Raw genomic sequence first — 25,978 nt, forward strand, 5'->3', positions numbered from 1 at the left:
TTTATGTACACAATATTTAATTGATATTATATGCCTGTTTTCAAGCAGTATATGTTATACTCAACTAGAAATAAACACTTATTGCCATGGCAGTAGTTACAACGAAAGTCTGTATTTTCAATTCAAAGAGCAGTTTCCCATTTGCATTCCTGATAGTTCCTCTGAAACAGCCAGTAAGAATACTTACAATTTATTACTTCTGCATAAATGACTGCTTCTGTTAGGGAACATAAAAAATAATATATTGAAATAATAGGTATGCTGGAGCATTGAAGAAAGTTTTAGGCCAAAAGTTAAAATCACAAAGGCAGAAAATAGAAAAATTAAGGCTTAGCTACCAAGGTTATCAACATTGCATGTATTATAAAATGAAGTTCGACCTGAAGATGTGAATTGCTGAACAATTGCATATGCAGGTCTTTCAAATTCAAAGTGACTACATAAAGACAAATCAGTATTTCTTTTAAAAGGTACATGATATATAATTTATATTTTTAAACAATAAAATGCTTATGTTTGTTTTTTGTAGATATTAAGATAATTTTTTTAATGTAGCAAATACATGGAAAATTAATACAATTACCAGCATTTCCTATTATTTCATTTAACATTTTGGAATTTCAAATAGCATTCATGCAGAATAGGAGAAGTCTAATCAACATATAAATGTTTTGAAATGAATAAACATTGAAAATTTGTTTAGGATATACAGTAATGGAGATTTTAAAAAGTAATTATATTGAGAAATTTACCACCCTATTCAAATGAATATCTTCTTTGGAGTAACAAAAATGATTAGTAATAACAAATACCTATTTTCCTGGTTCTATAACTCTAAATTGACTAAAGAAATAACATTGAGAATTCTTACCCCAAAACAGACTATATATATGTCATAAATCTTTAGGAGGCTTCCTTATAGGAAGGGAGCATTCATGGAAAATTATAAAAGCAAAATACACATATGCATATATAAATAACTAAATATGTAATTTTTGAATATATAATTTGTTGGATTTATATTTATTGAATAGTACTATCTGCCAAATATTAAGGAATATACAGGACAAGATAGGGAACAAGGAAAGTCTAAGTTCTGGAATCTTACACATATAGTCAATATTAGGATCTATGGATGGAAATAAAGTATTTAAGAGTTTGAGAGCTCTAATGAATCTAATGAAATGTTATTAATAATATCACATACCACTGGGGGATATTATATGCATTTTTCTTTTTGACTTTTTAGATCTCTTTGTTGGCAGTCAGTTTTTTGAAGGACAAAGTCTGTCCCAAGAACATAATAGAATTGTCTCTCAAAAAAAAAAAAAAAAAGAGAATTGTCTCTCATATACAGAAACACTGTAGATAGTATGTATACCAATAAAAAATACATTTGACATAAATTTTCCTTTTTCTTATAATTCTTCATATTCGGCATCTTTTCTACTCAATCAGTTGGTACTTTCTTTCCAATAAATTCACTTTTGATAAGATGTGATAAATGACATATGCTACCTATCCCAGGGGGATTTTTATTTTTAAAGTAAGAGAAGCTCTTCAATGCCCTGTTGCCCAAATTTTATAAGTTTCTATGTAATTACCTTTCTCGACCAAATTTTGAAGAAACCCAACCAAGTCATTCCTATCAAAGAAACTTAACTAATGCATAAATAAATCACTTAAGGTGAATTTCAAGCTTCTGTGCAGAAATAAATAAATACATTAAATAAATCAACAAACAAATGTATAGGAAGGGCTCTTTGCAAAATCCCTCAAATCAAGCCTGTGAAAGCCTGGCTACTTTATGAACTGATAGAGTCAGTCTATCTTGTTTTCTTCCAAGAGGGAAGTCATAGAAAGGGCATTCTAGTCCAACCAGTGAACCCAAACTGGCTAGACAGAGTTTGAACCAGAGTTCAAATCTATAAACAGAATAGTTAGACCAGAATGGCAAAATTAATGACAGGTCTTCAATACTGAATTTGTTCATTTTGTGTACATTTAACTCCTGGACTACATAAACTGTGGCCATTAGTTTTTTTGTGTTTTTTTGTTTGTTTGTTCATTTGTATGTTTGTTTCAGTTTCTTGCATATGGTCTCATTTTTTAATCATTGAGAATCCATAGCATTTAAAGTTCCATGTTATATAGTGGTGAACACAGCAGACAGTCCCTGCCCTCTAGGAGTTCAGTTTAGGACAAAGCATTAAGAAAGAAATGTACTTGGGACACCTGGGTGGCTCAGAGGTTGAATGTCTACTTTTGGCTCAGGGCATGATCCTGGGGTTTGAGGATCAAGTTCCATATCAGGTACCCTCTGAGGGGCCTGCTTCTCCCTCTACCTGTGTCTCTGCCTTTCTCTGTGTGTCTTTCATGAATAAATAGATGAAATCTTAAAAAAGAAAGAAAGAAATGTACTTAAAAGCCAATTTGCCAAATGCAATGATAGGAGTATAGATCAAGGTTATCAAACCGAGTGTGATTTATTTAATGCTTGATTTAATTTAAAGGAATATTAGTGCTTGACTTTTCCCCCAAAAATGCAGTATTTGAAAAGGTTTCAATGCCTGCGGAATTCCAGTAAGTACAGAGTAGGTGGTATAAAGCAAAATAAGGAGGAAGAAAGTCTAGCAAGAAGAGGGCCATGAGATTTAAGATCTTAGAAATGAGAGAGTGAATATGTGTTCAGAAATTCTGAGGCTTAGGAAGTACATGATAAGCCTTACATGATAAGGAAGTTATTCAAGGTATAAAGAAGTCCTTGAAGAATGGTGGAAGCCTACCTGAAAGTACACAGAAGAGCCAGCTTGAAGGGACCCCCACTGGCCAAATCTGAGACAATTTTGGCAACAGAATGCATAATGAAGTGTAAAGGATTGTAACTATAAGTAAAACAATATTCCATGACTTGGTTATTGATACATGTAAATGAAAAAAGAAAACTCTTCATTGAAGTATCATTTCAAATAAAAATGTAGAAAGCACGATAAAATTAGAAAAATCAGTTTAGAAAGTGCCATAGCAATACTTAATCTCAGGCAAATTTCATCAATGGATATTACATTTAATAAGCAAAAATATCATAATATATTTACATATTATCGAAGTAAATCCTGTAAGTTATTAATTCAAAGAGAAAAATAATGAGGTCTGACAGCACTTCATGCAGTGAAATGAGCAGTGTGTACATCACCTGCAATGTGACAAATCAGTATTTTTTTTTTATTGGAGTACAATTTGCCAACATATAACATAACACCCAGTGTTCATCTCATCAAGTGACCCCCCTCAGTGCCTGTCACCCAGTCACCCCCACCCCCTGCCTACTTCCTTTTCCATTACCCCTTGTTTGTTTCCCAGAGTTAGGGGTCTCTCATGTTCTGTCTCCCTCACTGATATTTCCCACTCATTTTCTCTCCTTTCCCCTTTATTCCTTTTCACTATTTTTTATATTCCCCCAAAGAATGAGACCATATAATGTTTGTCCTTCTCTGATTGACTTACTTCAGTCAGCACAATACCTTCCAGTTCCATCCACACTGAAGCAAACGGTGGGTATTTGTTGTTTCTAATGGCTGAGCAATATTCTATTGTATATATAGACCACATCTTCTTTATCCATCCATCTTTTGATGGACACCGAGGTTCCTTCCACAGTTTGGCAAAGATGCAGATGCAGTAAAATGGCAGGACACCTGCAACCCAATGTTTATAGCAGCAATGCCCACAATAGACAAATCAGTATTATATGCCTCTTGATATGGTGCCCCTTGAGGGATACATCATTTCTATGGTATTTCTGCCAAAAGTCCTTAACCTATTTCGAATCATGATGACATCTCAGGCAAATCCAAAATGAGGGACATTGTACAAAATGACTTATCTATACTTGTTAAAAGTATTGAGGTCTTGAAGAATACCTGAGGAAATGTTTCAGATTAAAGGAGAATGATGAGACATGAAAACTATCAGATGTGATTCTGGATTGAATTTTGACTACATCATTATTTCTTTTTTCTTTTGCTATATTAGTTTAAAAATTGTTGGTATTTGACTAAGATTTATATTGCATCGTGGTTAATTTCCTGAGTTTGATAGTTATATTTAGTTATATAAGAGAATGTCATTGCTTTTAGAAAACTCATTTTGAAGTATTTAGAAGCAAAGGAGGATTATATTTAAAACCCATTTTCAAGTATTTCAGGGAAAATAGAATAATAAAGCAAATGTGGCAAAGATTAACACTTGGAGAACCTGGAAAAGGGGTATATAGGAGGATTCTGGCTGGCTCTGTTGGTAGAACATGTGACTCTTGATCTCAAGGTTGTGAGTGTAAGCCCCACATTGGGTGTGGAACTTAGGGGGTAAAAAGATTGTATAGGGAATCCTAGAGCTATTTTTGCTTTACTTTTTTTATAATTCTAAAATTATTTCAAAATAATGGCAATTGTTTTAAAATTTAAAAAGAGAGAGAAGCAAACCATAGAGGCTATTAATTATAGAGAACAAATTAAGGTTGATGAAGGGAGGTGGGGTTGGGCATGGGCAAAATGGGTGTTGAGTATTAAGGAGGGCACTTGTGATGAGCACTGGGTATAAGTGATGATGAATCACTAAAAAATAATAAATAAAAATTAAAGAATAAAATGAGATTAGTTCTAAGCTTAAACTAGTGCCTTTAAGGTCATTTGCATGCCAAATTTTTATGTTATTTTCTATTAAAGGAAAATGAAATATTCATTACTTATTAAAAATCCTGCAATTCCTTATTTCCTTTTTGCTGTCTATTTTTTATTTTCCTATTATTTAATTGTAGTATAGTTGTCATATAATATTATATTAGTTTCAGTCATATAACCTAGTGATTTATCATTTAACACATTATAAAATGCTCACTACAAGTGCAGTTGCTATCTGTCACCATACAAAGTTATTACATTATTACTGACTATATTTCCTATGCTGTACTTTTTGTTTCCATAATTTATTTTTCACTTTTTTAATTTTTATTTTCAAGTTTTTATTTAAATTCTAGTTTGTTAGCATATATGGTAAAATTGGTTTCAGATGTAGAATTTAGTGATTCATCACTTACATGTAACACCCAGTGCTTATAACAAGTGCTATCCTTAGTATCCATCACTCATTTTGCCCAACCTCTATCCATTTTAGTTTTTTTATTGTTTCCTTTGCTGTGCAGAAGCTTTTTATCTTGATGAAGTCCTAATAGTTCGTTTTTGCCTTTGTTTTCCTTGCCTCCAGAGACATATCAAGGAAGAAGTTGCTATGGCTGATGTCAAAGAGGTTGTTGCCTGTGTTCTCCTCTAGGATTTTGATGGTTTCCTATCTCACATTTAGGTCTTTCATACATTTTGAATTTATTTTTGTGTGTGGTGTAACAAAGTTATCTAGTTAACTCTTCTGCAGTTGCTGTTCAGTTTTCCGAACACCATTTATTGAAAAGACTGTCTTTTTCCCCCATTGTATATTCTTGCCTTTCTTGTGGTAGGTTAATTGATCATATAAGCATGATGTATTTCTGGGCTCTCTATTGTGTTCTGTTAATATATATGTCTGTCTGTGTGCCAGTACCATATAGTTTGATTACTGTCACTTTATAGTATATTTAAAATCTGGATTATGATACTTTCAGCTTTGTTCTTTCCCAGGATTGCCTTGGCTATTTGGGGTCTTTTGTAGTTCCACACAAATTTTAGTATTATTTCTTCTGGTTCTATGAAAAACACTGTTGGTATTTCAATAGAAATTGCATTGAATGTGTAGATTACTTTGGGTAGTCTGGATATTTTAATAATATTAATTCTTCCAGTCCATGAGTATAATGTATCTTTCTACTTATTTATGTTGTCTTCAGTTTTTCATTGATCTCTTATATTTTTCAGAGTACAGGTCTTTCATTACATTTTCCTGTAAATTCATGCATTCATAATTATATGTATTATGTATACATGTATACATTATATATCCAAAACTATTGCACATATACATATACACATACAGATTTCTTAGCCAAGTGAGAAGGTAGAAATCTAAAAGGATGACTAACTCAGGTAAATATATAGTAAATTATAATAGGAATATAATGGATGTATAATTTTGGTTGATTGCTTTTGAAAAGAGAATAGAGTCAAGAATAAAAGGCCTTTGTGGCTTGCATCATTAATGAGCTAAGTTCCATTTTAAAATAAACAGATCACAGAGACCTACATCTTGGTTTTCCGTGACCATCTGAGTAGGGAAATAACCTCTTTTGAAGATCAGTACTCTTACATCATTCTTCCCCTTTATTTTTTTTATAAGATTTATGCTTATTTTTATTTTATTTATTCATGATAGACATAGAAAGAGAGAGAGAGGGAGAGGGAGAGGGAGAGGGAGAGACACAGGCAGAGGGAGAAGCAGGCTCCATGCGGGGAGCCCGATGTGGGACTCGATCCCTGGACTCCAGGATTGCGCCCTGGGCCAAAGGCAGGTGCCAAACCGCTGAGCCACTCAGGGATCCCCATTCTTCCCCTTTAATACAACAGTATTATTAGAATAAGAATGCTAGAATTTATACTACAAATAGCATTAGACTACAAATTAATATGTCCTAAGTGCAAGTTCAGGAAGATAAGAATGTACCATCTTATTGACTGTTAACCCCTCTGTAGAAATAGAGGAGTCTGTCAAAGATATTTTATCTTGTGTATATCAAGAGTACTACTTTTCCAGACCAATTGAATATTGTGAGAACTTAAGAAGAATATAACATAAATTAGATAAAAAAGGAAGAGGTATATATATATTTTTTCTGAAACATTACATTGTTTTAAATGTCTACATTTCTCCGAGTTACCACATAGGAATCCCTATGTGCCATTTTAATCTTAGTTTGGACTACATATGAAAAATAACACCTTTAAAAAATGAACTGAATTAATGTAATTGAGTGTATATGTGTATGCATGCATACATTTATGTGTACTGAATATCTTTGACTCTTTATAAGATAAAACAATTCATAATAGAAATTTTTTTGTAACTTGATGTCAGTCTTGAACTGCTCGTATTTGTATGTAATCTTGAAGAATAATAAGTCAGGCCATGTTGAAGACAAAGATGGATAGCTAGATAATAGATACAGACATTGATATATTCTTTCACACTGAAGTAATCCAAACTTTAGAGGGTTTTAATGATTGTGAAAATATAGTATGTCCCATAACATAGACAAAGAATGGCATCTAAAAATTAAAATAACTTATACATTAGTTAATGTATATGAAAGTCTGATGAAGAAGATGTTCTGACTTGCTCTGCAGGAAAACAGAAAAAAAATGATCCATAATTTCAATTGCTTCCATTCTAGTAAAATAAAGATATAGCATAAATATACACACAGACATTGCTTTTAGGTCCTTAAAATTATATAATAATGCTTAACAATTCTTTTTTATATTCATTAAGTCATATCACTTAAACATATCACTTAGAAGCCATATTAATATCCCTTTAAGTAAGTGAATAGAAATGATCAAATGAAGGGAATAGTTAAGCCTGATGAGGATAGTGGGGGAGAGAGACCTCAGATTTTCTTTTGGACTGTAGACTAAAAGAAAACAGTAATTATAGGATTGTAAAAAAATAAAAACATAGTGTGAGTAGGCATTATCTTTAATGAATTAATTGCTTGAACAGTAAGTGTAGTATTCAGCTCTGCTGTATTGGCAAATGGTTTGAATAAGTACTGAGGAAACTAAGTGAAAGGCAACCCGAAAAGAATATAGGAACTCTAAGCCACAAACACCTGTTAACTACTCTGAGCATCTTCAGTGCTGATTATGTCATTTCATTTGGCACCCTTTGAATGCATGGCATTGAAATTGTTTCCTGCCTAGTTAAATGAGTACACTGTGTTTTCTGTCCCAATTAAAAGCAAAGGATTGGTGGCATTTTTATATCCTTATGGAGCACTTCCCTTTTTTTCTTAAATACCTAAAATTGAATCCTGCCTTTCTCTAATCAGAGAAACATCAAATAGAGTATCTTAGGCTAACACCTTTACTTCCTTTGACCACTTGCCTGACCTATTTTCTTATTATTGACTTCTTGTTATTCAGTTAAGGATGATTGTTAGTAGTGAAGCCCAGGAACACTTGGTTCTCTTTAAAACAAAAGCTTACTGTTGAATTCAGTGTCAGAGCTGAGGTTTATAGCATTGAAGAATTGCCTTGATAAATGGCCCTGACATTACAGTTTCCAAGACTCCACCTTCACTGTCATCACAACACAGCGTAAGTGTTAAAGTATGGCCACTGCTGCCTCCCCAAAACATATTAACTTGATGCTTACTCTATCTCTAGATCCCATAGGCACAATAAATGGAGAAAATAACACATTTACAAACTGATAAAACCCAGCAAAGCTAATAAAATGAGACATTTTATAGCTCAGCTAATCGTGTCCTTTGAAGGGCATCAAATAACACATCATGTACTGCTCAGGGGGAAATCAAATTAGGTGCAGCAATGTCCCTTCAGAACTAACATATTTGAATAGACAGAAGCTATTGTAGCTAATCAGCTTGTATTGTGGATGCTTTATCATTAATACAATGTTTATGTTTACTGGGCATTATGCAGTTTTTATATGAAAAGAGAGTAAAGTATTCCTTTACTTGTTCAGTTTGCATTTTGAATCTTTTTTTAATTTTTGTTTTGATTTTATTTTTAATATATGTGTCATAATGTGGTGTACACCCCTGAAAAATGGTGTTTAAAAGTCATTTAGCCTATAAGGAATTGACCAAGTTACTCAATTCAGAGATACCTTGTCTTCCATTTTCCCCTCTTCATATCCTCAACTCCAAATGATCACCATATCCATGGCTTAGGAAAACATAAAGACATGTTTGTAACAAATAGGGCCACATTTCTTGCACCAGAATGTTTTGCTGTGTCTTAAGGCAAAGTCCATGAAGAAAAAGTACAAATATTCTTTCTTCTCCAAATTCTTGAATTCAGGGCTAGTATTCCTTTACTTATGTCCCAATTCTCTTCCATCAAAGGTTTAAATTACATATAAAAATTTAAAAATATATTTTTGCAAGTAAGATGATTAAGAACCTCCACACTCAGAAGTTACTGCTGGAACAAGGTCATTAGAGCATAAAGAGGACCTGGGAGTAAAGGTCTTAGAGACATAAATTAATGTTCTAAGGCAGGGGTCAGCAATCTCTGGCCTCTTACCCAAATCTGTCCCACTTGCTTTTATAATATAAATAAAGTTTTATTAGATACAGCCACAGTTAATTATTTATAACATGTTACCTGTGGGTGCTTTTACAAAGTTATAACAGAAACCATAAGGCCCAAATGATCTAATAAAGCCAAAAATATTTAATATCTGACCCCCTGCAGGGAAAAAAAAAAGTCTACTGACCTCAGTTTTAAGGGTATGATGTTTTTAGAGGAGAAAGGATAAGAAGATTCCCAGTGAAAATACAGCCTATATATTTAAGTGAAATCAAATAAAATCTTTGCCACAAAAAGAATAGGGACCAATAAATTCTTACATATTAATACATATTAAGAAATAAAATGGAGAGAATAGACAAATCTCCAATGCAGAAAATTCCAAATGGTTCATGTAAATACTCTTCCCTTATGGAGGTGGAACATTTACTTCCTATTCCTTAAAAGTGATGTGTGCATAGAGACTTCCTACCAAAGTGTGCAGTATTGAAAGAAGGGGAAAAAAGTAATTTTATAGTGAGAAACCCAAACAAACACTACCTCATTCAGGTGATGAAGGTCAGTATCAACAATGTTAAGTCATGCCAATAGTATGTACCCTTGATATGATGTGATGAAAGAGACATTTTAGTTTTATGGACTTCCTCTCACAAAATATTTAACCCCACTCTAATCATGAGAAAAAACATCAGATAAATCCTAATTGTGCGACATTCTATAAAATACCTGGCCAGTGTTCCTCAAAACTGTGAACATCATTAAAAATGTGGAAATTCCGAGAAACTTTCACAATTACGAAGAGCTTAAGGAAATATTACAACTAAAGGTAGTGTGGTATCCTGCATGAGATCCTTGAATCAAAAACAGATGAGATGCTAATTAGAGGAGAAACTGGATGTGGCTTACCTGAGAACTCTGTACTATCTTTGTAATTGTTCTGTAAATCTTAACATTGCTATAATTTTTAAAAATATTTTTAGGGGTGCCTAGAGGGCTCAGTCAGTTAAGCATGTATCTACCTTTGGCTCAGGTCATGATACCAGGGTCCTAGGATGGAGCCCCAAGTTGGGTTCCCTGATCAGCAAGGAGCCTGCTTCTCCATCTCCCCACTGCTCATGCTCTTTCCCACTATCTCCCTCCCTCCCTCCCCCCCCCTCAAATAAATAATATCTTTAAAAAATATATTTTTAAATGTCTGAAACTATATTATGATACTATTTTTTTCATTTTCTGGCTCCAGATATTCTCTATGACTTTAAACCCAATAAAAATTCATACTTCTCATACATAATAAAGATTATAAAGTAAATGTAATTCAAGGAATTGCACAAAAGCCTCAATGAATGGGTAATATAAAGCTCCTTCATAAAAATGGTTAATGATTGGGGTGCCTGGATAGCTCAGTTGGGTAAGTATTCAACTTTGGTTTCGGCTCAGATCATGATCTCAGGGTCATGGGATCAAGCCGTGTGTGTGGCTCCATGCTCAGTGCAGAGTTTGGTTGGTATTCTCTCTTCTTCCCACCTTCCCTCTCTCACTCTGCCCCTCTCCCTGCCCACACTCTAAGTAAATAAATAAGTGAAATATTTTTAAAAATGCTTAATAATTGTAAACAGTATAAGCAAAAATTAATTGTATGTAAATTATTGCAAACCTGGACTCCAGAATAAATTTTAGTCTCTATAGTACCATTCTGATATTTTCATGACACCACGTGGTTGCTGATAAGCTTCAAAGACTTGGTCAGCTCCTCACAATTATTTTTTTAAGCACCAATCACTCTTGAGGACCTATATCTTATTATCAAGGATTGGAAGGAAAGTGACTAAATCTCTCCATTTTGTTTCCCTTTACCCTTTCTTCCCTGCGCTTATGTTGTGATTCAAAAGCATTAAGTGACTTGTTGATTACTGTATAACTATCAAATAACAGTATTAACATTGAGCTATTTATTGCCTTTGAAATATCTTCATTCATGCATTTACTTATACATGAAACATGTATTTATTTCCTATTCTTACCATCTGTTGTAGGTCCTGAAACTTCGATTCAAATTCAAAGGTAAGAAGCAATAAAAGAATGATAAAATACATAGAAAATATGTAGTAATTTAAAAAGGAATATGTGTAAGAAGGGTGACATGGAATATGGGTAGCAGAAAAGAAATATGTAGCATCTGAGTAAACTGAGATGGCTCAGTAAAAATAAAGACACACAAGACCAATATAAAAAACAAATTAGAAGCTTTTATTATTGAAGACCTTACATCTTTCATATCTATTTTTTATTTTTTATTTTTATTTTTTTATTTTTAAATAAGGCAGATCAACAGATTTTTTTTAATTTTTTTTATTTTTTTATGATAGTCACACAGAGAGAGAGAGAGGCAGAGACACAGGCAGAGGGAGAAGCAGGCTCCATGCACCGGGAGCCCGATGTGGGACTCGATCCCGGGTCTCCAGGACCACGCCCTGGGCCAAAGGCAGGCGCTAAACCGCTGAGCCACCCAGGAATCCCTCCTATCTATTTTTTAAAAGATTTTATTTATTCATTTATTTATTTTTAGAGATTGTGTGCACGCGTGCATGCACACACACACACACACACAAAGAGGGAGAGTCAAAGGGAAAGAAGGAATCTCAAGCCGACTTCCCCCTGAGCTCAGTGCAGGGCTTGATTTCACAACCCTAAGATCATGACTTGAACCGAAATCAAGAGTTGGACGCTTAACCGACTGAGCTACCCAGGTACCCCTTTTTTGTATAAAGAATTTTCTTGCTATATCTACTCCCTTACTTTAGGCAGAAAAGTCTGTCTATACATTTTTAAATTCTAGAGGTGAAGTCACAGCAAATAGAATTGTTATTAGAATGCATCTCTAGGCTAATAGAGGCATAGCTGTAGTCTTTATTGTTTTCTAGAACTTACATAACACCTTTATTTCAAGTAAATAGACAAACTTTTTTGAATAAATTTTGTTTTTATGCTCTGAAACATCTTTCTACCATAACCTTGCCTAGTTGCTAGGTGGTAACATGAAATAAACATCTAAATTATTCAAAACAAGAGTTGAATATTATTGTTTAAAAGGTAGTTGACCATTGGAGGAAAAGGGAGAGGAGAAAAATGGCAAGCAGCTCTTGAATATATTTTTAAAGTATGTGAAAAGATGCATATGAATTAATTTGCAGAAGCTGATTCCTGCTGGTACTAACAGCTCTGAAAAGCAATCAGATCTAGATCTATTAGCATAAAAATTAAAAACAAATAAAAAATTCAGATTTTGCATTTGTGATCAATCAACTGTCATGCATTATGTTACTAAAGATTTTGCCTCTGCCTCTGCTAGCTATACCACTAACCACAGATTCCAAATTTGGAATGCCACTATTTTTAACGTGTGTAATTAGTCTAAGCAAGAATGTGGTCCAGAAAGAGAAATAATTGTTTTGGCATTGGTGATGCACTGATTTCACACATTTGTGTTAATCTCCTTTCCCTGGAAGCACTATTCCCAATTCCTTAGAATAAGAAACAAGAAAAAAAGCAGAAACTCAATTCTAGGGTATAGGAAAATAAATACCTCAAGAGGAGATTATTGAAATCATTACATTCCCCTCAAATAAATAGAATTTTCACCACTTTGCCATAAGGTCCATTATTTCATTAAACTCTACTAAGAATCAGAAAAGCATCCATAAAATACAAAGAATTATTAATACTAACATCTTTTTAATATAGTGCTAAGACGAATTAGGTTTATTTTTCACACAAACATGTAATGATTTTTCTCCCCTTGTAACTAAGGTTCATTGTCATCTCATTTCTCTTAGCAACTCAGTGGACATTACTTGAGGTTAAAATCAAGTCAATTAATCAGGATCTTCAGCTGGTTACAGAGAATGGAAGTTTTCGGCTTGCCAGAACACCTGCACTACTCAAATGGTCTTGGCGCTTAATTGTTTCCAGGTGCAGCACATGCTCATTCTGTGCTAACATCGAATTGTGAATATCTGCTGCCAGAGGACACACTTTGGAAGTTGGAGTTAACTAGAAAGAGAATTAGCCCTCAGTTAGAAAAAGTATATATGCCACTTAATCATTGAAATGGAAATTTGCAGAATATTCTTTAATATTCAATTAAGGAACAGAATTTTTTGTTTAGCTAACAGATCTGACCCTTGCACACCTCAAAGATGTATGTGCATGGTTGGTGATAATTTTGTGAAGTTTACTCAATAAATAATTATTGAGCACCCTCTATGTGTCAGGAACTTGAAATAGAGCAAAACAAAGATCCTCCATGGAGGTCATATTCTACTGAGAGACATTTTGTTTGTCCATTCCTTCTGCCCTTCCTTCCTTTCCCTTCTTCTTTCTTTTTTCTTCCTGCCCACCTTTCATTTTTTCTTTCTTTTTTCCCTACTTTAGAATTCCCTTAAGTAGGATAAACATATCTTTCAGAGTCCAGTTTCCATGAAATAATATGCACCTAGTTTGATGGTGGCTCTTGCTCTTGCTCTGCATTCTAACTTATCTTCAGTTCTGAGTACCAGCGAATAAGAAACTCTACTTTTGAACCTGGTCTTGAAGTGAGAGAGCTAAGTTCTTGTCTCATGGAATCGAAGAATAAATCTCTTGGACAAAAAATGAGTAAAGTGAAATTTATTAAGCAAGGATGCAGAAAAAGATCTCAGGAGTGAGAGGGGTCTGGACAGGTTTGCCACAGGGCCTGTGGGGTTTTGTTTTTTATTGACAGCCAACCAGGGAACCTAAATCTTTTTAACATATCTATTGATTTCACCACTGAATACACTAGTAATAACACCTTCAATGGTTTACTTCCTTTTTAGGGTCCTGTAATTGGTGTTGGTCACAAGTAGCTATTGACACCTTTTGACACCTAGGACAGGATGCCCTGGTTTATCTCAGTTTCCTTTCATCTTTACATTTTTGGGATTTTTGTGAGCCTGATTCCATGGCCCCTTACCTCTCTTTCCCTAACCTAGCCCTGCCTCCCCCTTACTCAGTCTTTCCCATATTTTATCTGATTTTCCGGAAATAAGGCTCATACTCTGTTTTAATAGCCATCTTATATGATCTCCCAATCAGGACATCGGGAAGAGAATGGATTGTCTGTAACTACTCTAGCTTTCTCCCATAGTATTCCACATTTTTTCTGGAAAATACTAGCCAAATTATATTGCGGAAGGTCAAGATTTGTAATCTTCCTCAATGAAGATTCCTACCTGAGAGCAACAGTCACCAACAGAAACTTTGGAGGAATTTTGAGCTCAGTTTCCTATTTTCAGTTTTTACTCTGCTGTGTGATATCTCACTAAGATACATTCTTTGAGGTAGGTTAAACAGGAAGGAAGTGTCATAGATCTAGGCAGTCATGGAGTCCACGTCATCAACATTCATGAGGAGGATTGCTAATAAAAGGTTCTGGTTCTTTGCTCATCTATTTTTCTTTTTTTATTTCTTGTTAGGTGAGTATATGCCATCTAGCTTGTTTATAGCTCAAAGAAATCGGAAACTTGTTAATAAGTCTTATCTCTGATCAAGCCAGAAACAGACATCATAGTATTATTTCCCTTTTGGTTAAAATTTCATTTATGCTGTAACTGTCCCTCTCTTTTTTATTATTATTATTATTTATTCGTGAGAGACACACACACAGAGAGAAAGAGACATAGGCAGAGGGAGAAGCATACTCCTTGCAGGGCACCAGATGCGAAACTCAATCCCTGGACCCAGGATCAAGTCCTGAGCCAAAGACAGATGCTCAACTGCTGGGTCACCCAGGCATCCCTGTTCTTCTCTTTTAGCTAGTTCTGTATGAATTAAGATTTGAGAAGGATGACGGTACAGGCAAATTACATCTCATTGTAAGGCTAAAAACAAATAAATTATTAACTACTTTGGTATGAATCTATGATTATCTTTTTTGCATACTTCAAAAATTGTTATTATTATATTTTTAAAGATTTTATTTACTTATCTGAAAGAGATAGCGAGGAGGAGCAGGGTGAGGGGCAAAGGGAGAAGCAGACTCCCCACTGAGTGGAGAGCCCCACCCAGGATTCAATTCCAGGGCTCCAGGATCATGACCTAAGCTGAAGGCAGATGCATAACAGATTGAGCCACCCAGGCACCTCTGTTATTGTTATTTTAAATAACATGTCAAAGCTGACTGTTTAGGAGTTACTTTCCAAAGGCCATGAAGCTGCTTCTCAGAATAATCTCTGCTATTTTTTAATGTATTTTCTTCCTAGAGCATGTTACTTGTTTTGAGTATTCACTGCATTTTCCATTCTGAATAGTCTCGTGTTTAACTTACACTGATTAGTGTTTAGAGATTTAACCAAGTCATTTATATCTCTTTCTCCCTCATTTTATACTCTGTCATTTCTCTATACTGGCTCTCTCCAAATTGTGTTTCACAGAAAACAAGTGTCTTGTGGTATATTAACTGCTTTTATTCCAAAAAGGAACAAATATCTTATCAGAAATGATGTCCATTCTGGGTTTTCATAGATATCTGATATTTATTGCCTAATTGGCTAGGTCATTGGAAGGACAATGGGTGACACAAACACTGGTAGTTATATATTCAATATCCATCCTTCTATACTAACTAGATTTTCTCCAAATGTCCACTCTCGTTTGCCCACATGAGTCAAACTTCTTTCAGAGAGGCTTACCCAAGATTAGTTTAATACAGTTATGGGGGTCCCTTTGTCATCATTATGTGATGCAATTCTGGAAGTGATGAATGAGGAGAAATGTACTCTTACCTCTAAGACACAGAAGAAAAGATGATCCCTTTGATTTTTGTTATATCTAAGTATCATCTTTACAATTGTTGCAACTCTAAAATAGATTTTTAAATTTTATATTGATATAGGCAGCTCTTTCAAGAATGGCTGCAAAGGAGAACAAAGAAGTGGGTGGAAACTTATAAGAAAAGTGAAGAAGGTGGAAGAAAAAATAGGAAAGCTGATGAGAAAGATCCAGTAGAGAAGGAAAATTAATGGTACAGAAGAGATATGGGGAGGAGTGCTGAAGTAATATCTTTGAACAGGTAAGAATGACTAAGAGATAAGGTATAAATAGTGAGATGGATTTAGATAGGAGCACAAATAATCCATACATGTTGTCAGGTTACTTAGGGTATTGTGGGTATACATGAAGGTAGGTAAGAACATAGAGTTGTGGAAGTCTTGAAATCTTTCATCTAATTGTTTCAATTCCTGAAGTATTCTTATATTTTTTATAATTTGCTCAAGGTTTCATCACTAATAAACTAATAAAGATTATTTATTTGAATGAGAGGGGAGAAGGTGCACATATGCACACACGTAGGAGGAGGGGCAAAGGAAGAGAATCTTCAAGCGGACTCCTAAGCATGGAGCCCACCCAGTGGGCTCAAATCACATGACTATGAGATCTAGATCTGAGCCAAAACCAAGGGTCCAAGAGTCCGACGTTTAACCAACTGAGCCACCCAGGCACCCCTAGGTCTCATCACTAATAGAGGCAAGAAACAGATTCAAACTCAAAAGTCTATTCATATGTTTTTTCCTATAAGCATCATAGCATCTGAAAGTAGGGAGGTGTTATAATGCTGTCAAGACAAGATCCCCAAATTTCTCCTATCTTGCCAAAACCCTACTTCTCCTTTCTTACCAAAACCCCAATCCTGGACAGTAAAGTACTAGTTTGTTACAAATGTCTCTGGAACTGTTTCTTTCTTAATTAAAAGAGACTAGTGTGGTTAGCACTATCCCTGTCTTACATTCTGCCTTTATATCTGTATCGAACATATATGGTGGATAAATAAATGACAGTTTGATTAAGTTAATATTATTTAGGTACCTGCTGCCTAATGAGGTTCTAAATGATATGGCTAGAATGCCATCATTCTTTAACTTTTTTGAAAAAAATAAATAAAAAGAACCTAAAACTGTCAGTTATGATAGAATTCTCAAAACACAGATATTAATTATGAAGCTATTGATCTCATGGTTCTGCTGTGTTCTAAGAAATGCAAAATTAGTTGTAAATTTTTAATCTAGATAGAAAATAAATCCCACCACTAAATGTTTAAGTAATGCTTGCCCCTTGGTCATTTAGAAATGTTATTCATTTCATGTACTGCTGACATGGTATATTTTAAAATTCTTAAGCAAAATTAACTTTATATTTGCTTGAATTAGGAGAAATTAGAATCATATTAAAAGTTTGAAAATTAAGACGTGTCTAAATGAAGCCCATGTTTTTAAATAGAAAATTTCCTTTAATATCACCTTACAAAGTTACATAGATCAGTTAGCATGCCAGGGAAAGTGTTTCCAAGCATATTTTGATATAAAATTTTATGGTCTGACACTAAAAAAATAATTTAAAAATTGATGCTGGCAGAGTGAAGAGAAGGAAGATCTCCAGAGTGTTTCCTAATTGTATTGACCCATTGAATTATCCAATTCAGAAGCTATTTTACTTATGTTTTCTTGTTATGAGAGATGATAAATGGCCACACTGGTTAAACCACTTTGAGTTGAATTTACTATTACTTCTAGCTAGCATCCTAACTAATGAATAGTCAAACAACTCTGGGAAACACTAGAATTAACAATATTAATATTATTTGTTTGGAGGGTTAATTTTAGCTTGTTTTTGTTTTGTTTACTGCAGAACTTTACTAAGCTTTTAATATGCTAAGGTACATTTTGAATTCCCTAAGCAAAAAACAGTGTAGGCAGTGTTTTGTAAATTTATTTGATCCTGAAAGTTGTTATGTGAGAAGATGCTCTCCCCACAGACACTCCCTAAAACACATGTTAAGTGGATCTAACATTCACAGAATTCTCATTTTAGCCTTGAAATGCAAGAAAGGGAAAAACTTGAAGCATCTAAAAGCCCAGACATATGTGGGTCTGAAACTGGTCTTTCACTGATAGCCAATTAGCTTTAGCCAAGTGGTCTGATTTTTCAGAGGCTTTTTTTTTTCTTTTCTTTCTTTCTTTTTTTTTGTGTCTGTTAATTGGAGGAAATAATACTACCATATAATAGTACTGGTTGGAGAATTCAGATGCTGAAATTTATTGAGTGTTGGAACATACTGAGTACCCAATCAGTATTGGTAATCACAATAGTTGTTTTATCATACTACCAGCAATGTTAATGGATATTATTTAATGGATATGATATTTTAGTATTATTATATATTTGATTTATCTGTGTTCTCCCTGACCCTGAGGGGACCATTGAGTGACTCCTGCCTTCTTTGATAATTATTTTGCTAATGCTTTATATTATAAATTTGAGCTTTATTGAACCTATGTCAGGATAGAAACAAACCAATGGACACAGTTCAAAGCTTAATTTTTCTTCTGAAATTATCCAAGTGCTAAGAGTGAGAAATTCCTTGGAACTCTAGATTTATAGAGAATGCCACTTGAGTTAGGGATTATAGTTATTTGTTTATTCAGTGCAGAAATACTTTTTCTTATGTAAATAAAAGGAGATGAATAAATGTCAACTTCTAAGTATATTTATCAACATTTGCCCTCAGAGTGGGAAAGTGGCACACTGGGAAAGTCGTGGATCCAGTGGATGCATTTTATTTTATTTTTTTAAAGATTGTATTTATTTATTCATGAGAGATGCACAGAGAGAGGCAGAAACATAGGCAGAGGGAGAGAAGCAGGCTCAGTGCAGGGAACCTGATCAGGATTTGAACCCAGGACCCCAGGATCATGACCTGAGCCAAAGGCAGATGCTCAACCACTGAGCCACCCAGACATCCCTAGTGGATGCATTTTAAACCAGAGTATAGCTAAGCAAGGCTTAATACTTGCTCCTTTTATTTACCACTAGATTCTGTATGTCCCCATATATGTTCCATTCTAACTGGGGGACACTTCTGGTCTCTGGACACCTGCATCAACTCAGCTACTGAACCCAATAGTCCTCAAAATATCTGAACACTCTCCTTTTTTCTTTTGCACGGTTACCTGAGTAAATGACCATAGATAACTTTGGGAATGAACAGGGAAATATCTATCATGGTGATCTAAATACTGACTCAGATCTGGGAAGTGAGCAGTCTATTATATTTTATCCACACAATTACACATATTCCTACATTTCCATTCTTGCCTTTTATTATGGATGTTAAGCATTCTCACTGGCTAACTGTATTTTTTCCTTAGCATTGTTTATATCTTCCTGAGGATTCATTCCTATTAGCTGCCTTTCCATCCTTGCCCACCTTTCTTTATAGTAACTGTAACCTCCTAGATTCTTATGGTTTAAGAATCACCGTCTGGCCTCTATTATTTCAGTTCCCTAGTGTCCCTGTTTATATTGAGATGTGCTCAGTGATGGCTAAGTTATTCCTGGACTGCAGTGGAAAGGGACCTCTAAATTTACTGATGTAAGTGCTCCTTTCAGTAGCACAGTGCTGATTGTTTTGGGTGGATGATGTGTCCTCTGGGGTCTCCTATGAAACATCATCCTGGGTCTTCTGGCCTTACCATCATGTATCCTTTCCAGTATGCTCACTTCTCTGGATCTTACTTCTTTTTCTACCATCTTGAAGGAAAAAACCTTAGGCATTTCTCTTTTCACTTACTGTGGGTCATTCTTACCAGAGGCTTCTAGAGTCATCTAGCAGCAAGTTTGCCCTATTGCTGGAGTCCTTGTCAAGTATTGCATCTTATATCTTCAGAAAATGCCCCCAAATTAATACATTTTTAACATGTAGTATAACTTCTGGCCACTTTGATGAAACACTCCCAAATTTCAATCTTACAGGTAATCCCTAAGCTCCTACCCATATTGCTTAGCTAATGCTTCTGTCATCTTCAGAGTGTGATCTCTTTCTTCTCTATCAGACTATTGAGCTAGAATCAGCAGGACTAGGTAATTATTAGATTTGAAAATCCAAGAACAAATGAATGTCTCTTATTATGTCAGTGTAGACTTAAATCCTGGATTGCTTATTAGCTATATGACTTAGATATACTTTAAAAGCTCTAACATAATTTCCACATCCACATACATAAAGGAATATTTATGCTTTCTGTCTCATAGGGCTGATGTGATAATATGAGCTAACTAGTATATTGAAAGTACTAAGCGTAAGACTTGACGTGGAGTAAGCCTTGCTCAACAAGTAGTACCTAGTGGATGATTATAATAAGATGTGGTATCCTTTCTTACTCCCATTTTGGCATATACTATATCATCAAATCTTAGCTCAAATTTTGCTGTATTCATAAAATCAAAATAAAATAATTATAGCTAAAATAATCTTTATTTTGCTGAATTCCAGAGAGATTTTCCTATACTTTTCATAGGGTGTTTGTACACTTTTTTTTTTTTGTATTTTGACATAATATCTTCTATCCTAGAATATCACATACTTTTTAGAACAAGAATCTATTTTGAATATTATTTTATCCTCCCACCCCATTCTCTGTACTGTCTCATATATGCCCAGTGTTCAAACTATATGTTCTAAAAGAAATAAATAGCACTACATCCTAAATAATGTTTATTTTATCAACAATAAAACGGTTATAACTATCCACCCACAGAAGTCTTATAATGAGAGTGAGATATAAATTATAAATGTGAAAAATAAATTGGGGAGAAAAAGCAGATGTAGAAGTTAAGGTAGAATTATCTGCATTTGTCTAAAGTTATCAAATTCTTATATTATTATTTATGTTATGAGTTTCATAACATTCAAGGACAAAGATGTGGGGAGATACACTGTTGAATATTGCTGAAGTCAGCCTTCAGACATGTGTATAATCCATACCAAATCCTTAAGCTTTTGAATGAATCAGGAGAAAGACTATTTTGCAGTTTCATCCCTCCATCTTTCACCATCTTTCTCCTTGCCTTTGTCTTATTTCAAAGCCTAGGTCAATCAAAAGAGAATAAAAATGTGTGTTTTTTTCCCTTACCACTGTAGATCCTTTGCTAAAGCCTTTAATTAACTCCTCCTTCCAAATAACTTATTTGTATCTATAAAATGTGGGATATTTTACTTGTCTAATTTCAAGTGGACAATGTGAACAGAACAGAGTGATTTTACTATTCCTTTTCTCCACACAGCTTAATAAATGCATATCCACATTTAAGTACAAAATGCATACACATTTAAATTATGTATTAAAGGAGCTTGAGAACTATTGCTTTAGACTTTCCTTGGATATTTGTCCTCTTCTAAAAACAACAGTTTTGGGATCCCTGGGTGGCGCAGCGGTTTGGCGCCTGCCTTTGGCCCAGGGCGCGATCCTGGAGTCCCGGGATCGAATCCCGCATCGGGCTCCTGGTGCATGGAGCCTGCTTCTCTCTCTGCCTGTGTCTCTGCCTCTCTCTCTCTCTCTCTGTGTGACTATCATAAGTAAATAAAAATTAAAAAATAAATAAATAAAAACAGTTTTCTCCTCTTCTAAAAACAACAGTTTTCTTTTTGTATTTGCAAGGTATCATGAAGCAGGATGAAACATTTTTATTGACCCCACCTCCCATTTGTTTTTGGAGAAACTAAAAAAAGGTAGTTTTAATTGGTGTTACGGAGCCACATATAGCATTTTCACATTAAAAATGAAATCAGTCACTCACACATATTTCCACTCACACATATACAAACAAAGCATTAACAAAGATTCACTTTTCTATGTATAGTATTTGGATCTATGTTTAATGGTAATTCATAAATAAACTATAGTATAGTTTAGGATTTTGCATTTTATTGGTTAGCAGTACAATCAGTTTATAAAATATATTTTCTTTGGTGTTTCTTTCTATTCTGATTATAATTCCAAAGATATTTTACCAAGTTTATTAATGATTTATTTCTAATTATTTTGAAACAATAAAGATTTTATTGTATTCTTTATATGAGGAAATACTAAGTTCCAGAAAATTCAAAGAACCACTTAGTCAGTGGGTATAAGTCTTAAAAATATAAACGAGGGGTCACCTTAGTGGTTTAGTCTGTTGAGCATTGGACTCTTGATTTTGGCTCAATTCATGATCTTAGGGTCATGAGATCCAAGCCCCACTTTGGGCTCTGCACTCTCTGTAGAATCTGCTTATCCCTATCCTTCCCTCTCTTCCCCTTCCTTTCTTTTTTTCTCTCAAATAAATAAAATCTTTAAAAAGTATATAAATCATTATCTCCCTATGTTAATAGTTCTGTGAATATATAGTTCCCATTTTGTGGGAACAAACATGTATTAGTTTTACTTTCTGTAGAAAAAAAATGACTGAAAGAATGAATACAAAATTCAACAAAAAAAATGTATCTTTAAAATCAGTTAATATAATTGATATATCTATGATCAATAAAAGGAAGCATGACAAGAAGTAAAAGAACAGAATAGAAAAATAGTCATTAGATGACATAGATTCATAATAGTATGTTAGAGGCCATGAATAATTCTGTTAAAATAATTTGTTCTCTGATTATTTTTCTGTTTTGTCAGTACATTTCTAATAAGAAACTGAGGATCTAGGGATCCCTGGGTGGCGCAGCGGTTTGGCGCCTGCCTTTGGCCCAGGGCGTGATCCTGGAGACCCAGGATCGAATCCCACGTCGGGCTCCTGGTGCATGGAGCCTGCTTCTCCCTCTGCCTGTGTCTCTGCCTCTCTCTCTCTCTCTCTGTGTGACTATCATAAATAAATAAATAAATGTTTAAAAAAAAAAAAAAAGATTTGAAACTGAGGATCCAGTTGACTGTCCTAAGCAAATGCAGTAACTTTTGGGTTGCAGAACTATCTAGTCACCATTATTGCACTTAGACAGTCCTTACCATGACACTGCTCTAAGACTTATAACAAACTGATATTAATGTAAGTATACATTGAGATCAATGTAAAGAAAGCACACACGTAAACAATTACATATATGGTCAATTGATTTTTTTTTAAATATTTATTTATGTATTTGAGAGAAGGAGAGAGTGCACATGAGCATGGAGTTCGGGAGGGGCAGAAGAAAAGGGAGAGAAAAAGTCTCAAGCAGCTTCCCACTGAGTGCAGCACCCAATGTGGGGCTTGATCTCATGACCCAGAGATAATGACCTGAGCTGAAATCAAGGGTCAAATGCTTACCAGACTGAGCCACGTAGATGTCCCTATGTGATTTTTGACAGAAATGCCAATGTAATTCAGTGAGAGAAGAATAGGTGTGCAGGCTTTGAGAAACCCAGGCCAAGTGGGCACTGTATGCCTACATGACTGACTTTCAATAAAACTTCTGCAAAGCAAGGTTTGAGTAAGTTCCCTGGTTGGCAGAACTACACAACTGTTGTCATACCTCATTGCTAAAAGAGTTAGCAAATCCACATGTGACTCATTAGGAGGAAATACCTGATAAGCTTATGCCTGACTTCTCCTGGATTTTACCCCATGTGCCTTTTCCCTTTGCTAATTTTAATCTGTATCTTTTCACTATTATAAACTATAACCATGAGTAGAACGGCTTTTCCGAGACCTGTGAGTCCTTATAGCAGGTCATGGAGTCTGCTGGTATACCATAGAGATCTTGAACCCAATAGTGTTTTCATCGGATGGTATTGGAATTTTCAGATGTATATGGAACTAAAACCCAAACCCTAATTAAAAATCACCATAATCAAAATCAGTTTGGAATTGGACACACGTTATAAGTATTTAAGCTAAAAGTTTAAAATTTAAGCAGAAATATTAATAGAAAATGTTTATTAAATTAGGATAGGCAGTCATTCCTTATATAAAATGCAAAAAGCAAAAATCACAATAGAAAAATCAACTGAACTGTCACTCCAGATCCATATGTTGAAGCCTTAACTCTCAATATGACTGTATCTAGAGGTAGGGCCTAAAGAAGATAATTGCTAGTTCGTAAACCTGAGGCTTGATCCAATGCATAATTTCTGCTACATCCATTACTTCTGTGACTTTAAATGATACAACCACTTTGGAAAATGTTGGCAATTTCTTACAGAGTTTATTGTATATTTACTATAAGGCTAAGCAGTTCTACTACTATAAATTTATCCAAAGGAGATGAAAACATATTTGTGCAGAAAACTTACAGGCCATTGCTCATGGCAATTTTATTCATAAAAGCCAAAACCCCAAAATAATATGTATATGCATCAGTAGGTGAACAGATAAATAAAATATGTTATATCCATGCAATATAATATAGTTAATAAAAAGGGAATAAATAAACTACCAGTGCATAAAAACTATATAGATAAAGCTCAGAAATATTGTGAAAGCAGAAAAAAAATATCAGGTACATAAGTATGCCTTTTGATTCCATTTATGTGAAATTCTAGAAATGGAAAAGCCAACTCTCATGGCAAAAAAAGATCAGTGATTTCTTGGTATGACGAGAAGGTATAGATATTGATTATAAAAAGATCCAGATACATTTTGGCAGAGACAGAAATATTCTATATGTTGATTTTGGTGGTACTCACACTGTATATTTGTCATATTTAATTAAACTGTATGTTTAACTGGGTGATTTTATTCTTTCTAAATCATACCTCAATAATTAATTTTTTAAAAGATTTATTTATTTATTTATTTATTTATTTATTTATTTATTTATTTATTTATGATAGACATAGAGAAAGAGAGAGAGAGAGGCAGAGACACAGGAGGAGGGAGAAGCAGGCTCCATACTGGGAACCTGCCGTGGGACTCGATCCCGGAACTCCAGGATCGCACCCTGGGCCAAAGGCAGGCGCCAAACCGCTGAGCCACCCACGGATCCCCAATAATTAATTTTTTAAAAAAGGAGTGTAATTTGAAACATATATGCATTTCATTTACATATGCAGTTATTGCCTCTCTTAACAAATGAGACACTGCCAACATTGGCTGTTCCTGTTCAGGGCAATTGTTTGATTGTTTCATGGTGTACCTTAGTGTGTTTTTGAATTTTGAATCAACAAATGTGTTACCTATTTTTTTTAAGATTTTATTTTTTTATTCATGAGAGACACAAAGAGAGAGAGAAAGGCAGACACAGGCAGAGGGAGAAGCAGGCTTCATGTAGGGAGCCCGACGTGGGACTCCATTCTGGGTCTCCAGGATCAGGCCTTGGGCTGAAGGTGGCACTAAACGCTGAGCCACCTGGACTGCCCCCTGAATGTGTTACTATTAAAAAATTATTCTTTTTCCTTATATTATAGAACCTAGCACCATTCCAGGAATAAAGTAGACACTATAAATGTATATTTAGTTAAAACTAAAACTGTGAACTGAATTGTAATTCATTGTTTACCACATATGGAACACTTATTGTAGCGATAACTTTCTACATATATCAGAAGGAAATTATTTACAGATAATATTTCAAACAAGTACTATTTTAGGATAATAATAGAAGAAAAGAAATAAAAAAAGAAAAAGAAATATCATTAGTTCTTTCAGTATTCTTCAAATTGGCTCTAAAGGTCCAATAGTTATGAATCAGTACAATAGAAATGTTTGAAACATTGATGTAGATTCTAGCTGGACAGAAGCTCTTACAATCAATAAAGTTGAACATCCATTTATGTCAAGGGACATAACAGATAGTAGTAAAGATACATTTTTTCATAGAAATCTGTAATAAACAGCATGTAGAATTTTGAGAGCATTTCTGGGAGCTAGTGAATTCCATTATTCCCTTAAGATACATATTTTTA

At 34.4% G+C, this 25,978-nt stretch overlaps 1 protein-coding gene and 1 long non-coding RNA gene across 24 annotated transcripts in view; one reads left to right on the forward strand and one right to left on the reverse strand.

Moving 5' to 3' along the window:
* The window catches only part of LOC144320383 (uncharacterized), a 232,843-nt gene that overhangs the window by 103,859 nt on the left and 103,006 nt on the right, over window positions 1–25,978 (forward strand). For 11 of the 23 annotated variants that reach the window (XM_077908868.1, XM_077908869.1, XM_077908870.1 and 8 more), the window contains 2 exons: window positions 11,294–11,321; window positions 13,094–13,518. The exons of 1 other annotated variant lie outside the window; for it this stretch is intronic. Coding sequence is in view for 2 of the 22 variants with exons in the window: in XM_077908865.1 (XP_077764991.1) it covers window positions 11,294–11,300 (7 nt within the window). In the remaining 20 variants the exon portion in view is untranslated. Of the gene's footprint in view, window positions 1–11,293; window positions 11,322–13,093; window positions 13,519–16,170; window positions 16,348–25,978 lie in introns of those variants that run through there. 11 more of the 23 variants (XM_077908842.1, XM_077908843.1, XM_077908847.1 and 8 more) reach the window with 3 other exon arrangements.
* Window positions 1–25,978, reverse strand: part of LOC144320384 (uncharacterized) — a 95,656-nt gene that overhangs the window by 23,679 nt on the left and 45,999 nt on the right. The window lies entirely within an intron of this gene.

Source organism: Canis aureus, chromosome 9 (genome assembly GCF_053574225.1).
Source record: "Canis aureus isolate CA01 chromosome 9, VMU_Caureus_v.1.0, whole genome shotgun sequence".
Taxonomy (NCBI): Eukaryota; Metazoa; Chordata; class Mammalia; order Carnivora; family Canidae; genus Canis; species Canis aureus.